Source organism: Nerophis ophidion, linkage group LG21 (assembly GCF_033978795.1).
Source record: "Nerophis ophidion isolate RoL-2023_Sa linkage group LG21, RoL_Noph_v1.0, whole genome shotgun sequence".
In the NCBI taxonomy this organism is placed as follows: domain Eukaryota; kingdom Metazoa; phylum Chordata; class Actinopteri; order Syngnathiformes; family Syngnathidae; genus Nerophis; species Nerophis ophidion.
Genome location: NC_084631.1, coordinates 10,497,683 through 10,515,160, shown reverse-complemented (window position 1 = coordinate 10,515,160; position 17,478 = coordinate 10,497,683). Strand labels below are relative to the sequence as shown.

Here is a 17,478-nt window from a genome sequence, read left to right as displayed (position 1 = left end):
AAAAAAGAGGCATTCAATTTCTATTTAAATTTGCTATTTTTAAATTATTAGTATTATTTGAAACTCGATTTTGCATGTCACTATAAAGTTATATAAGTCTCACTTGTTCAATATTCATTGCAAAACTTGTTTGGGTCCCTATTAAAAGGTTAATTTGTTCAACCTTGGCCCGCGGCTTTGTTCAGTTTAAAATTTTGGCCCACTCTGTATTTGAGTTTGACACCCCTGGTCTACATCAACAATATGATTTGTCTGAGTGACAAGACAAAAAAAAATCAAAATGCAAAAGTGTCAATAATGATTAAAAAATGTAAGGGAAAGGCGGTAGGAAATGGATGGATTGATGGATCGTTTGGTACCACTAATAAACACATCATACAGCGTTTGTATTATCATAAATTATGACCGTGCGAGGGTATTTTCACAGACATGAACAAAGAAAGAGCAATGATGTTGAGCAAGTAAAAACATTAGACATAAAATGTTCTTACCTTAATGGAACCACTTATTGAAACATACTTCTTGTTTCAAGAAAATATGCTGCAAAATTGGGGAAGTTGCTGATCATTTGCATATTTGACGATGGGGAAAAGGTGACAGCAGTCTTTGACTTCTTCTTATTGGTGAAGCACATCTGCTGTGAAGTGTAGTGCCTTGTGCTCCACCCTATCCATGCTTTTTCTTGAACTTCTAGTTATTCTGTTGCAAAACTCATTTGAAGTCAGTCTTGGAGAAATTGTCGTATGGAAGCCCCTTTCAGCCACTAAAAAAATACCCCACTAATTATGAAATAAAAGGTTGAAACTATGTGATAAAAGGTCTAAATCATGGGTGTCAAACTCTGGCCCGCGGGCCAGATTTGGCCCGCCGTGTAATTTCATTTGGCCCTTGAGGCAATAATAAATTAACATTAGAGCTGGCCCGCCGGTATTATACAGTGGCGGTGTCGCTGTATTACTGTATTCAACGCTAATTTTCATACTTGCCAACCCTCCCAATTTTTCCAGGAGTATCCCGAATTTCAGTGCCCCCCCTCCGAAAATCTCCCGGGGCAAACATTCTCCTGAATTTTCACCCGGTCAACAATATTGGAGGCGTGCCTTAAAGGTACTGCTTTTAGCATCCTCTACAACCTGTCATCACGTCCGCTTTTCCTCCATACAAACAACGTGCCGGCACAGTCACGTAATATATGAGGCTTCTACACACACACAAGTGAATGCAAGGCATGTTGGTCAACAGCCATACAGGTCACACTGAGGGTGGCCGTATAAACAACTTTAACACTGTTACACCACACTGTGAACCCACACCAAAAAAGAATGACAAACACATTTCGGGAGAATATCCGCACCGTAACACAACATAAACACAACAGAACAAATACCCAGAACCCCTTGCAGCACTAACTCTTCTGGAACGCAACAATATACACCCCTGCTACCACCAAAACTTGATTTTGCATGTCACTATAAAGTTATATAAGCTTTGCTTGTTCAATATTTAATGCAAAACTTGTTTGGGTCCCTATTAAAATGTTAAGTTGTTCAACTTTGGCCCGCAGCTTTGTTCAGTTTAGAATTTTGGCCCACTCTGTATTTGAGTTTGACACCCCTGGTCTAAATTATGAGATAAAATGTTGAAATTATGAGGAAAAAAATTCAAATTATGAGATAAAGTCAAAATTGTGAGATTAAAAATCATACTTACCATGAATTTATTTACGTGGACCCCGACTTAAACAAGTTGAAAAACGTATTCGGGTGTTACCATTTAGTGGTCAATTGTACGGAATATGTACTGAACTGTGCAATCTACTAATAAAAGTATCAATCAATCAATCAATCAATCAATCAAAACTTATGAGATAAAAAAAACCAAAAAACATTTTAGATAAATCATGATTATATGTGATATAAAAATTAGATTAAAAAATATAAATTATGAGACAGTCATAAGTATGAGATAAAAAAAATTTAAATTATGAGATTAGAAAATAGAAATGAGATAAAAAGTCAAATATATGGGGGGGGGAAATGTCGAATCTGTGAGATACCCCCCTGAGATATTGATTAAAACGTTTATTAGTAGATTGCGAAGGATGACAATACATTATATGAAACAGTACAGTTTACACAGCACACTACATATTCCGTACAAATGATAACACATAAACTTAAACAAGTTTTTCAACTTGTTTAAATCGGGGTCCATGTTAATCAATTCATGGTACAAATATATACTATCACATAATATAGTCATCATCCAAGCTATACAAGTATATTCATTGGATTATTTACAATCCGGGGAGGGGGTTAGGTTAGGGTTGTAGCTGCCTAGAGGTGTTCTTTTAGTGCGGTTTTGAAGTAGAATAGAGATGCACTTTCTTTTACACCTGTTGGGAGTGCATTCCACATTGATGTGGCATAGAAAGAGAAGGAGTTAAGACCTTTGTTAGATCGAAATCTGCGTTTAACGTGGTTTGTGACGCTCCCCCTGGTGTTGTGGTTATGGCGGTCATTTACTTTAAGGAAGTAGTTTGACATGTACTTTGGTATCAGTGAGCTGTATCGAATTTTATAGACAAGGCTCAGTGCAAGTTGTTTTACTCTGTCCTCCACCCTAGGCCAGCCCACTATGGAGAAGTGGGTAGGAGTGAGGTGGGATCTGGCGTGGAGGTCTAGAAGTAACCTGACTAGCTTGTTCTGATAGATTTGGAGTCTTGACAGGGGAGACAGGGCCTTCTCTGTGGTTGGCCCTAAGCTCTGGAACACAGTGGAGTGTTTTAAGTCTCGTCTTAAGACCCACTTTTATTCTTTGGCTTTTAACACTACGTGAGTTGTGTGGTACTCTGTCCTCTGTTGTCCTCTGTGTTTTTTATACACTTTGATTTCTATTTTACTGTTTGAATTGATTTTACCCTTTAAAATTGTTTTTAATCATATTTATTTTTATATTGCTTTTTACATTGGTTTTATATTTATTTATTTTTTGTTTTTATTCAGTCATTGGTGGAGCATAATATTGTTTTTTTAAATATTTTTTTTAACATGGCTGTGCAGCACTTTGGAAACGTTCTTGTTGTTTAAATGTGCTATAAAAATAAAGTGGATTGGATTGGATTGATTTGAGGGTTTTAGAGGTGCTGGGGTACCAGGAGGTGAAATAATTGGTGCAAAATAATTCATTATGGGATAGAAGGCCAAAATTATGTGATAAAAAGTTATGGTTATAAAATAAAAAGTTGAAATTGAAAGGTAAAAAGTCGAGAGAAAAAAAATTAATTATTAGATGGAAAGTCAAAATTATGAAAATAAAAAAAGTCATAATTATGATGTATACATTTTAAAAAAATGTCTTGCCCTGATGTGGGATCAGAGCCAAGGATGTCGTTGTGGTCTGTGCAGCCCTTTGAGACATTTGTGATTAAATCAACTTTGATTGATTGATGATTGAGACAAAAACTTGTCTCATAATTTTCAACTGTCTTACCTCACATCTTTTGACTTTTTATCTCATAATTTCAACATTTTATTTGAATAAATGGCACACCATTGAATATAATTGTTTTAAGTGGCGGAAACGGGCTTCCGTGCAGCTGTATTGGGCCGCCCACACACACTTGTGTTCGCCTGGGGGATTGAACAATGTTGTTGAAAGTGAAAAACAAATAGCAATACAGAGTCAGATGTTTACCAAAGACTCCTTTATTAGTTCAGAAGAATTTCCAAGCCTTAATTCCATGTAGAATTCAAAATTAAATAGTGCAGTACATTACAATATAATTGCATGGCATATAAAGCTGTAGGGTGATAATAAAGTCTTTGTTGTGTTAATTTACCATTGTACTAAAATCAATTGTCTTCTATCATATTGGAGGTATCAAATGTGAAGTAGTCAAGAAAAAAAGAGGCGTTCCTTCTCACATGTGCAGATGACTTCAGCAGAGACCACTAACATACTAAAACCTGTTTTATATCGGCCGATATCGGTACTTATTGATATTTTTTTAACGACCAATGGAAAATAGGGAGCAGTATGAAAATATATCAAAAGTAAACATTTGTATTTCAAATGTAACTTTTGTCTGATTATAGTCCCCTTGGCTATCTAAGCAGACAGCAAATTGAAAACCAACAATGTCAAGTAAATTGTAAAATCCTGTTGAAGACTGAATAACACATCCTTAAAGCGTAGAAAATAAGGAATACCGTATTTCCTTGAATTGCCGCCAGGGCGCTAATTAATTTAAAACCTCTTCTCACTCCTGCGCTTACCAAAGGCATGCGGTTGTCAGGCTTGGGCTGTGGGTGTTTGTGCTTCCTCGATGCAAGGATGATGTGGGACGAGTCAGGCATGAATTCAGGTACATGATTTATCAAATAAACAAACACTGTAATCAAAAATAATCAAACTAAGGGCGCTCACAAGGAGGTATAAAACTTGGCTACAAAATATAAACAGGAAACAAAAACACTTGCTCGATTGGCATGAATGAACTATGAACATACGAAACAAAAATAGCACTGTGGCATAAATACATAAACTTACTCGGCATGAAACTGTGGGCGAGGACGTGGAGGTTTGAACAGCATGGATAGGGTGCGTGCGAGTGTGAAAACTAATGAGGTTGGCATGGAAACAAACAAAACCAGGAAGTGCAAAACGTGACTAATTGTCCAAAATCAAAAACATAACATGACAAAACATGATCCATATGTGTGACAGCGGTAAAAGTAAGCATACGCTCATTATTTTAAAACCTCTTCTCACTCCGGCACTTACCAAAGGCATGCGGTACAAATTTGAGTGTGATGTAAGCTTGGACCTTAAATCCTACTGAAGAGCTCTTAATCTTCTTCCCTTTATGCGATTTCAAATTACCGGTATTGAAATCAGCCTCCTCCATTTTGAAAAATGATGACAGGGGAAGTGTCACTCGTGACGTCACGAGTTTGACCAGGCGGTAATACTAAGCATGCGCTAATTATTTTGCGGAGAGAGTTTGACCCGGCAGTAATTCAAGGCAGGCGCATACTAAATGCCCTGCGGCAAATCAAGGAAATACGGTATGTTAGAAATGCTTAATAAAGTGTAACAAAAGTGTGAAAATGTAAACCGAGAGAAGCCTGAGAAGGACATTTTTTCTTGAGGTTTAGCGGCAGAAAGCTACGGCTGTGTAACATTTAATTTGGTCCGTTATTCTTGATTAAATATGGAAATGAATTTATGTTATGCATACATATATATTTCAATATTATTGGACCAAATGAACTATTATTTTAAAGTAGCACATTTTTATATTTTGTCATTTATTTCATTTATACAGTCCTGCAATTTAGTTCCTACCTGTTGTTTCTGTATACCCAAATAGGGAACGGACGAGGGATGAAAAGAGAAGATGAGCGTGGCTAAGGTCTACGGTCTGTTTGACAAATTTCTTTACTTTCTCTTCTTACGCCGTGCAAAGAACCAAGATGGTGCAACCAAACTTGACAGTTGATACTGTTACCTGATTGGCTGTTGTTGTGTCACTCCTAGTGCCTTTGTTCACGCAAGCAACTCCGCAACTTCCACTTATACCCGGCCAAATAATATTTGTATACATAGCGAACGTTTTATCGAACGCATTTCTATGGATATCAATTACCTGTCTGTCGGCCCAAAATTTGGACACACCTCCTCATTCAATGCGTTTTTCTTTTTATCATGACTATTTACAATGGCAGTAGATCCAGCAGAAAGTAGACATAATCATGCAACTCAGTATTCTTCTTCCTCCAAACACGATGAGTTGAGTTTATACCAAAATGGGTACATGGATGATACAGCAGAGGATTGGGAGAATGTCATGTGGTCAGATGAAACCAAAATAAACCTTTTTGGTATAAACTCAACTCGTCGTGTTTGGAGGAAGAAGAATACTGAGTTGGATCCCAAGAACACCACACCTACTGTAAAGCATGGGGATGGAAACATCATGCTTTGGGGCTGTTTTTCTGCTAAGGGGACAGGACGATTGATCCGTGTTAAGGAAAGAATGAATGGGGCCATGTATCGTGAGATTTTGAGCCATCAGTGAGAGCTTTGAATGGTTGACCAAATACTTATTTTCCACCATAATTTACAAATAAGTTCTTTAAAATTCCTACAATGTGAATTCCTGGATTTTTTTTTCACATTCTGTCCCTCACAGTTGAAGTGTACCTATGATGAAAATTACAGACCTCTGTCATCATTTTAAGTGGGAGAACTTGCACAATCGGTGGCTGACTAAATACTTTTTTGCCCCACTGTATATATATATATATATATATATATATATATATATATATATATATGTATATGTATGTATGTATATGTGTGTGTATATATATGTGTATATATATATATATATATGTATATGTGTGTGTATATATATGTGTATATATGTATATATATATGTGTATATATTAGGAGTGGGCAAAGTAATGCGTTAATTACGCGTTAACTCATCAATCTATTAACGCCGACAATTATTTTATCGCACATTTGCGTATGTTGTTTACATGCTTTTATTTTGTTAACGCCTTTTCTTAACAATATGGCATCTCCCGGATGTACTTCGGCGTCGAGGGGCTCTTGGTAAAGATGGAACATTTGGCAAAAATACCGGACAATTCTGCAAATTTCACGGCTGGCTTACAGCGTGGTCACTCCGGGATCACTTACGACCGCCAGACAATTCTGAATGTGGATAGATCGGGCCGTTTTGGACTGAATGACCCGTGCTTGCTAGAACGGCTAGCTAGCATGGGAATACTTTGCCAGCTACATCCAGCGGCCTGTGAAGCAGCGGAGTATATGTGTTGTCTGTCTATTTATGAATAATGCAGACGAGGAGTGTTGGCTGAGTTCTTAACGTTTGCTTTCCCTGGCTCATAACATCACAATATAGTACCATGTATATGATGCGTTCAGTTTATCAAAGCACCAAGCAAACAATCGGAAAATTCCCATCATATCAATTCCTAGATATGGTCATAATTATTTTAAGTGCACTACGCAGAATAAAAACAACATTATTAATATTGCTACTACGGATAATTTGATCAAAAATTCCCTAAAACAGCCCACTACCTATAATATATGTTTTTTAAACATAAGACCCTGCTAAAAAAAAATGTTTCTGCTGTTACCTCAGAAATTGCATGTTCGGATGTTATGATTGTGGCTCAGAGATTTGCATGTAGATTATATTTATTTTCCATAACAAACAGGATAACTTAAATACCCTGGCAGTGGCAATAAGTTGAAATGTTTGTATTTACATTTTTTGATTTGATTTTCATAAAATATGCTATTTAACTGCTACTGTTTAACAAGGACTGATTTAAATTGTGTTTGCACAACAAATGTTTTAGTGCTTTTGTTCATGTGGGAGAATATTCCAATAAAGGTGCATTACACACTACTTTTGAATTCATTATTGGGCTTTGCGTATACAATGCAGTTAATCGCGATTAATCGGAGAAATAGTGCGATTAACTTCGATTAAAAATTTTAATCGTTGCCCAGCCCTAGTATATATATATATATATATATATATGTGTGTGTGTATGTATATGTGTATATATGTATATACATGTACATATATATATATATATATATATATATATATATATATATATATATATATATATATATATATATATATATATATATATATATATATATATGTATATATATATATGTATATGTATATATATATGTATATGTGTATATATATATATATATATATATATATGTATATATATATATGTATATGTATATATATATGTATATGTGTATATATATATATATATTGCTGGGTATTGTGGCCAAAGAGTATGTGCTCCAATCACTCTATCACAAAAAATAAGAGTTGTAGAAATTATTGGAAACTCCAGACATGTGTATGTAAACTTTTGATTGTGGTTGTATATATTGTTTTATTGGCCCAGCTCTATTCTGTGCTGCATGAAAATGTTAAAGGCTTACTGAAATTAGATTTTCTTATTTAAACGGGGATAGCAGGTCCATTCTATGTGTCATACTTGATCATTTCACGATATTGCCATATTTTTGTTGAAAGGATTTAGTAGAGAACATCCACGATAAAGTTCTCAACTTTTGGTGCTGATAAAAAAGCCTCGCCTTTACCGGAAGTCGCAGATGATGACGTCACAAGGGTGAGAGCTCCTCACGTCCTCACATTGTTTATAATGGGAGCATCCAGCGGCAAGAGCTATTCGGACTGACAAAACGACAATTTCCCCATTCATTTGAGCGAAAATGAAAGATTTGCGGATGATGATATTGATAGCGAAGGACTAGAAAAAAAAAAAATGAAATAAAATAAAAAGCGACGGCTCCGGGCGGCGGCAGTGTGAGCGTTTCAGATGTAATTAGACACATTTACTAGGATAATTCTGGAAGATCCATTATCTGCTTATTGTTTTAATAGTGTTTTAGTGAGATTGTTGTCACACCTATGGATCTTGGTTTGTCATGTTATGTTTTTGATTTTGGACAATCAGTCACGTTTTGCACTTCCTGGTTTTGTTTGTTTCCATGCCCACCTCATTAGTTTTATCCTAGTCACGCCCCTGCCCTCAGTCCCGCACCTGTTCCTAATTATCACAGCCACTACTTAAATCATTTTCTTTCTGTCCATCAGTCTGGGATTTTTGCATTCTGCTTCATGCCACATTTCTATCACAAACCTCCACGCCTTGCCACGCTGCTAAACATTTGGACCACGCCACGTAAGATCCATGTATTCTTTCGCCTAAGTGCTTTTTTTTTTTGGTTTATTGTTAGCATCTTTTGTTCATTAATAGATAGCCATGCCATTGTGCTGTTTTTGTTAATGTTTTAGAATATATTATTATCCGCCATCGAGCGTGCTTTTTGTTTTGCCTTTTGTATTTAAGTAACAAATAAAAATGTATTTACATTCATGCCTGATTCGTCCCACATCATCCTTGCATCGAGGAAGCACAAACACCCACAGCTCAAGCTTGACAGAAAAAAAGCACTTAGGCGAAAGAATACATGGATCTTACGTGGCGTGGTCCAAATGTTTAGCAGCGTGGCAAGGCGTGGAGGTTTGTGATAGAAATGTGGCATGAAGCAGAATGCAAAAATCCCAGACTGATGGACAGAAAGAAAATGATTTAAGTAGTGGCTGTGATAATTAGGAACAGGTGCGGGACTGAGGGCAGGGGCGTGACTAGGATAAAACTAATGAGGTGGGCATGGAAACAAACAAAACCAGGAAGTGCAAAACGTGACTGATTGTCCAAAATCAAAAACATAACATGACAAAACAAGATCCATAGGTGTGACAATTGTAAAGACATACCTCGAGGTCGGATGGCTGCGGTGAACACGCAGTGTCTCAGAGAGAAGCCGAGGAGCCAAGCTCACAATTGAGCTACTTTTAAACAGCTACTGCAGGAGGACGGATATTCCAATGATGGCTCCGGTAAGATATATATCACAATTTCCCCATCCAAAAACATGCTGGTTGACGTGGAGAAACATGTTCCCTTGACCGCTCTGTGTTAAAATCAAAGAAACACCGGCTGTGTCTCGGTGCTAAAGACAGCTGCAATACACCACTTTCCACCAACAGCATTATTGTTTATAGTCTCCATTATTAATTGAACAAATTGCAAAAGATTCAGCATCACAGATGACCAAGTTACTGTGGAATTATGCGATGAAAAGAGATGACTTTTACCCGTAACTGGTGCTGAGCTAATATTTCCTGACAGTCCATGACGTCACGCGCACGCGTCATCATTCCGTGACGTTTAGTTTACTAAATTTAAAATTGCAATTTAGTAAACTAAAAAGGCCGTATTGGCACGTGTTGCAATGTTTATATTTCATCATTGATATATAAACTATCAGACTGCGTGGTCGGTAGTAGCGGGTTTTAGTAGGCCTTTAAGAAGGTAAAGGAAAACAACAAATAAAAGAAGAAGCTTCCTCTATTTGAAAGCCGAGGCCAAAATCTTCTCTGCGTCTGCCGCCATGTCATCGATGGCGCTGTTCAAGGCGTGCAACATGGCGGAAAAGGAACGGCCAGCCGAACGTGCGTGTGTGGGTATAGCCATCTGCATCAATTTGGAAGAGAGCGTGGACGAGTCCCTCTCCGCTGCCGCCAGCCGGCTCTTCACCTCCCCCTTGGTGACCTCCACGGACAACGTGCACGTCCGCAAGGCTTTGAGTGTCGCCGCTTCCGCGCCTCGCTGCCGGGCCAGTCGCTCCACCGATGCATCGTCCAGACATAAGGATAATTGAGCTTTAGACAGGATTCGTACGGCTACACTCGTGTCCACCATGGAGGCCACGAAGGGAACGGGGATGGCTGACATGCCGCCAGAAAGCGAGGCAGCTGCCCACACCAGCGCTTTGAAAGCCTCCTTTTTTTGGGAGACCAGAGCGGCGGTCAGCGTTGGGAGCGCCATCAAAAGAGCGTACGATCTGATTTCAGGAAGGTCTTTGATCATGTCCTCCAGAAGGGTAGGGAAGTCCAAAGTCTCCAAGGCGGAAGGTCTCACTAGGTAGACTTTAGGCTGGGTCACCCCTCTGGACGCCAGCATCTCCACACTAGCTTTCCTTTTTGCTTCGAGATACCTGTCTTCATTGTTCCCCGAGACCAAAAGGGTCAAGTAGAGCGTTTGTTGCTGCAACGTGCGAGTCCGGAGGAACAGGTCCACAACGCCGGGCGGGGGAGTCGTCTGCGTGAACGCCATGAAGACCGCATTGTAGCGGAGAAACTTGACCCTGTCCATGTAGTTGTCACAGTCGAACGGAGCCGAATCAGGGACAGGAGGGAGGTCCCACAAGCGGTAGTCAGTGTGTTTGGGGTTCACGTAGCACGTCACGTCCTCGCTATCCACCGCTGATGAGGATGGAGCTGCTCCTTCCTCCCCGGGACACAGGCCGTGCAGGGAGTTTATGAAGGAGGTCTTCTCCTCTCCACGGTCGCCTGCTATAGCCAAGTTGATCCTGCTGATCAGGAGGTCTTCCACTGCTTCTTTGACCTCAGACAACTTATTACTCTCCATGGAGTCTTTGAGACTCTCCAGCAGGTTCAGACCTTTATAGACATCCACCATCTTCGTGGGCAACAACATATTTCAGTTATTTCTGGGACCACATAAATATCCATTGAAATGTTTGTAAAACTACAAAGATTTTTTCAGAGAACACTACACAGCCTTTTTCCACCACAGGAACTTTTCTGTTTACCCGGTTAGATAAAGTTCCCTCTGCGATTCCACCAAAAACTACCCGGATAGATTTACTTCCACAGGAACTATCTTTAGTTCCTGCAGGACTTTTGAAAGGTTCTAGGAATTTTGAATGGCTGACTGGTTAAACACAGTAGGGCCGTTCCTAAAACCGTTTGTTTTCTAACAAAACAATCGCCATTACAGTCTGCGGGACAACATGTTTATTTCTTATTTTTTGCGGATCAACGACGAGCAAGAACAACAAAACTATATTTTGTCTTGCAGTAACTTTTGTTCTTGGAACTAAAGGCTTAGTCTAGATCAGGGGTCACCAACGTGGTGATGAGTAGCCCACTGGCCTGTTCTAAAAGTAGCTCAAATAGCAGCACTTACCAGTGAGCTGCCTCAATTTTTTTCATTTTATTTATTTACTAGCAGGCTGGTCTCGCTTTGCTCAACATTTTTACTTCTAAGAGAGACAAAACTCAAATAGAATTTGAAAATCCAAGAAAATATTTTGAAGACTTGGTCTTCACTTGTTTAAATACATTAATTTATTTTTTTACTTTGCTTCTTATAACTTTCAGACAGACAATTTTAGAGAAAAAATACAACCTTAAAAATGATTTTAGGATTTTTAAACAAATATACCCTTTTACCTTTTAAATTCCATCCTCTTCTTTCCTGACAATTTAAATCAATGTCCAAGTATTTTTGTTTTCTTTTATTGTAAAGAATAATAAATACATTTTAATTAAATTCTTCATTATAGCTTCTGTTTTTTCGACGAAGAATATTTGTGAAATATTTCTTCAAACTTATTATGATTAAAATTCCTAAAAATTATTCTGGCAAATCTAAAAAATCTGTAGAATTAAATTTTAAATCTTATTTCAAAGTCTTTTGAATTTCTAGAAGAAATAATGATTTGTCTTTGTTAGAAATATAGCTAGGTCCAATTTGTTATATATTCTAACAAAGTGCAGATTGGATTTTAACCTATTTAAAACATGTCATCAAAATTCTAAAATTAATATTAATCAGGAAAAATTACTAATGATGTTGCATATATTATTTTTTAAATATTTTTCAAAAAGATTCAAATTACCTAGTTTTTCTATTAATTCCGGTTGAATTTTGAATTTTGAAGAGTCAAAATTGAAGATAAACTGTTTCAAAATTTTACTTTCATTTTTTTCGTGTTTTCTCCTCTTTTAAACCGTTCAATTAAGTGTTTTTTTCATCATTTATTCTCTACAAAAAACCTTCTGTAAAAGGAAAAAAAAATGTACGATGGAATGACACACAGAAATACTATTTTTTTTAAATTTATAGATTTATTTATTAAAGGTAAATTGAGCAAATTGGCTATTTCTGGCAATTTATTTAAGTGTGTATCAAACTGGTAGCCCTTCGCATTAATCAGTACCCAAGAAGTAGCTCTTGGTTTCAAAAAGGTTGGTGACCGCTGGTCTAGGTCTTGGAACAAAAAGTTTAGTTCCTGGAACAAAAAGTTGAGTTCTTGGAACTAACGGTTTAGTTTGAAGAACTAAATGTTTAGTTTGAAGAACTAAAGGTTTAGTTCCGTGAACTAAAGATATAGTTCCTGGAATAAGATGTTTAGTTCCAGGAACCAAATGTTTTGATCTTAGAACTAAAGGTTTAACTTTTCTGAACTTTTGGTGGAAAAAGGCCTATTAAGACAAGGTTTTCTCACCGTTAGGTCGCAGCAGTCCAATTCCAAAGACGCTCTCAGGCCAAGGCAATGAGCCACGGCTATTTAAAGTTTTTGTCGCGCATGTGGAACGTTCTAATCCAGCAGTCATCCCTAATCTGTTTAAGCACATAATGCAAAGGCAATGTGAAGGGTTGCCACTCTCACACTAGTCAACACCGTTTAAAATAATACATATGCATATAATCACCAGAAGCCAAATAAAATTATCAAAAAAATAATAATGAGGTATGGTTTGTGTTGTAGTTGCACTGTACTAGAAAACAATTGTGCATCTATTTTATTTTAATGATGTATGTTCCATTTAAACCCGAATAATAAACACAATGTCAAATTAATTTTGGACTCAGCCCTCATTCTGGTTGGCGTTGTAAGCCACAATTGGGGGAAAAAAAAGTTGTCCAAACTACATGTCAGGTTCAAACACTGTTGACATCGATTAAACAAGAAAAAAAGGCAAAGAATCAAACAGAGACAGAGTTAAATTTGGACTCAGATCATGAGGAGAGACATGGCCTCTGTACACCTTGCACACTTCCTGCACCAAGCTCCGACAAAAAGGTTTTCGTCCCCTCTTTTATTTAGGTATTCAATGTTTACGCAACAACACATGTCAAAACAGAAATGGGGAGCATACACACAGTCACTGTTTTCGGTCACATTGAAGACAAAAGAAGACGATGCCTCGGGCCCGGGCTCGTCCTGGTCTGAGCTACGGCAAAACAGGAATGGGGAGTATATAAACAGTCATTGTTTTCGATCACATCGAAGACAAAAGAAAATGATGCTTCGGGCCTGGGCTCGTCCTAGTTTCAGCTTCGGCAGGTCTTTGAGGACAAAAGAAAACCCCTCTCGTCGCATTCCGATGTACACAGCGGAATGATCCAAGACCTTGCTTGTTCGAAGGACAGCTCTCAACTACTCAGTGGAATCAAAGGGAGCTGAAAGTTTTTTGATAATTTACAAACAATTTACACAATTTTTCTAACACTCCACTTTTGGGGGGATTTTTTTCTATCATTCACAACTTCTATGTAAGAAAAGAACAGATAACATTTTTTAAATGTATTTTAATTTGTAATAAAAGCAGTCATGGGCTCACAAAACATCCAAAAACTACTAACGGTACTCTATTTACAGTTTGTGACCTGAAAATTAGCCAAGTATTAGCGATATTGTTATTATAAGCGCTGACACCAAGGAACTACTTTTAGTAGAGTGCTAACTAGCTTGGGCTGCTACATTGACATATCAAGCTGCTGCATCGCCTCTGAGTTTGTGAAAGTTAATTTGAGATTATAATCATGCCTCTCACCTGGATTGTAGAAGGTCGTGAACATAAACCCACAAGTTGGCCAATTTCGACATCCAACTTACACCCGGCGATGGCGAGAAGGACACAAAAAGAGGCTCGTTTGCGCCCACCTTTTATTTTTGTGTTTTATTGCAACCTTTGTGAGGATTATGATAAATTATTCATACATAAACATCCAAATGAGAGCAGACATTGTAGAGAAAGTGATTGTTTTATTATGTCGATAGTTTGTATATCTTGTTTAGTACTTAGCAATACTGCTACATGGTTCACTAAAGATGCATTTGGATCTTGGAGATCATCCTCCTTGTATCCAGGGTCAAAAATATAAGTTTCTTTATCATCATTTGCCCCAAAGTAGTCTTTGTTGTCTCTCATGAAGTCTGCTATGATTAGTGGTGGTGTTGTTGTTGAAGGGAAAAGTGAACGTTGTGATGCGGATGTACAAATAACATGCTTAAAAGGATCAAAATAAGTACTACATCACATATGTATACTTAAAGCATATATATATATATATGTATGTATATGTATGTATATATATATATGTATACTTAAAGTATGTATATATAAAACCTTAATGAAGGTTTATAGGCCTTATAGAGCAAATCTTGTTAGCTGACTTTTGCTAGAGTTTATTTATGACTTAGAATGCATAAAAAAAGAAAAAAATGTGTTCTTGTCTTACTTGAGAATTGGGAATGATTGTCAAAATAAAAAAAAGTGCCGTTTTCCTTTGATGTAATGTACAATTTGATTAAAAAAAATCTAAACAAGTGTCTTACCGGAACTGACATAAGCGATAATAAACACAATAACTGAGTAGCTACCGGTGCAAATATGGTGTTTTTTTTTTTACTGATTACAATTACATGTTTCTATATTGTTCTTACTACATGAAAGTACAGTTCTTTGATTGGTATTCTGTTCCAAATTGAATCTTACAAGATTCCGCAATAAAAAAAAGTTAGTGTTTTTGGACCAAATGTGTTGTTTTCTTATATTTCAGTACCGACTGGACCACTCATTTGGTAGCGGTATGGGATAAGATGACACCGGTACAAATTAGTTGTATAATTATATATTTTTTTCGAATGAAATGTGATTTCTTTTTTAAATAATTCTTAATGGGGGAGAAAAAAAAATTTGATTTTTTTTTTTTTTTTGTCTGTCCGGTCCAGCTGTCAAAAAAATCCTATTTGTTGATGGAGATGATCATATCTGCTGTACAGATTTACTTTAGAAAAGACAAGTGTTGGATACTTTTCTTGTTGCCTTATTTGTATTTGACTTTATTAAATGTTTGGGTTGAATTTTATTAAACGAAAGACGTTTATTTTATGGAGGAATGTAATTAATCATAGAACGGGCACCCAATGTTATTAAACAAATATTGGGTAACACTTTAGTATGGGGAACTTATTCACCATTAATCCGTTGCTTATTAACACGCAAATTAGTAACATATTTGTCACGCGGTGCGCGGATAGTGATGCGCGTTTTGTCACCCCAAGATGCAAAATGGACCAATCGGACGAGTATTGTAGGTAAGAGCTTGGTTTAATGTACAAAAATAAAATAACACTGGTACAAAACGGCAAAAGAAAGTGCGTGCCTATGCAAGGGAAGCTAACGCTAAACGTAGCAGCGAGTCAAGAGTCCAAAATTGACGTGCCGAGCGCACGAGAAGCTAAGGCGAAACTCAACACAAGTATAGACGTAGAGGAAATACCAACGTGAGTGGAGCTTATAGCAGTGGTTCTCAAATGGGGGTACTTGAAGGTATGCCAAGGGGTACGTGAGATTTTTTTAAAATATTCTAAAAATAGCAACAATTTAAAAATTCTTTATAAATATATTTATTGGCTCATACTTCAAATAAATATGAAAGTAAGTTCATGAACTGTGAAAAGAAATGCAACCATGCAAAATTCAGTGTTGACAGCTAGATTTTTTGTGGACATGTTCCATAAATATTGATGTTAAAGATTTCTTTTTTTGTGAAGAAATGTTTAGAATTAAGTTCATGAATCGAGATGGATCTCTATTACAGTCCCCAAAGAGGGCACTTTAAGTTGATGATTACTTCTATATGTAGAAATCTTTATTAGGGTCCGCCCTGCCTATGGCAAAGGACTCCACAGGAGTTCTTTGCCAAGGGCAAGGACCCTATTGAATCTGGTGTATTTTATTATTATTCTTTCTTTCTTTCTTTATTCCGCACCTATGCGCTGTAATTTGACCCCCTTAACATGCTTCAAAACTCACCAAATTTGACACACACATCGGTCTGGCATGCCTTCCCAACTTATTAGGCAGCCAAACCAGAAAAATCAAAATTGCGCGCTAGCGCCTCCTAGGAAAAAAAAAAAAAAAGACTGCTTATAACTTCCGTTAGGAATGTCGTAGAGACATGAAACAAACACCTCTATATAGGGCTGACTTAGACCTAGATTTTATAATTGTACCTTCTAGGGCAAAAATCAACAAAAATTTTGCAAAAACTCATTCAAAGCAAAATTTTCGCAAAAAATGCTATTTTTGCCTCTTTGAGCTGTAATTTGACCCCCTTAAAATGCTTCAAAACTCACCAAACTTGGCACACACATCAGGACTGGCATAAATTGCGATCTAATGGAAAAAAAAAAAAAAATTAAAAAATGCGCTCTAGCGCAATTTTTTAATAAAACACAGAAAAAACTGCTCCTAGGAAGAAAACACAAACAAAATTGCTAGTAACTTCCATTAGGAATGCTGGAAAGACATGAAACAAAAACTTCTATGTAGGTCTCACTTAGACCTACATTTTAATAATCAACATCCTTCTGCCAAAATCAACAGGAAGTTAAAAATTACCCCTTCAAAATAAAAGTTTTGTAAAAACCTGTCACCTTTTTCAAACGTAAACTCCGAGTGCGTTTTTCGTTTCGGCTTCAAACTCGCACAGGAGAGAGATTGAACCCTTTTGATTAAAATGGCCCAACAAAGTTTTGATTACTGCTCCGGTTTTGATTTTACGCACCTTCAAAAAACCCCTGTGCAAAGTTTCCTAAAAAATGTCATTTTTGCCTCTTTAAACTGTAATTTGACCCCCTTAAAATGCTTCATAGTGCAAGTTAAAGCTCTACTATGCAAAGCGAAAGCCATTTATCAACAAC

At 37.1% G+C, this 17,478-nt stretch overlaps 1 protein-coding gene across 1 annotated transcript; it reads right to left on the bottom strand.

Annotated features, from left to right (window-relative positions):
* Window positions 1–9,300: 9,300 nt before the first annotated feature.
* Window positions 9,301–13,022, bottom strand: LOC133539749 (interferon-inducible GTPase 5-like). Its single transcript, XM_061881897.1, has 2 exons — window positions 12,988–13,022; window positions 9,301–11,153 (listed from the first exon to the last, which is right to left on the bottom strand). The coding sequence occupies exon 2, from the start codon at window positions 11,151–11,153 to the stop codon at window positions 10,020–10,022; it is 1,134 nt and encodes a 377-aa protein (XP_061737881.1). The 5' UTR covers window positions 12,988–13,022; the 3' UTR covers window positions 9,301–10,019.
* Between the last annotated feature and the right edge of the window lie 4,456 nt (window positions 13,023–17,478).

What these genes read in the sequence shown, in the direction of transcription:
- LOC133539749 (XM_061881897.1), bottom strand. Translation starts at nt 11,153, where the DNA reads ATGGTGGATGTCTATAAAGGTCTGAACCTGCTGGAGAGTCTCAAAGAC.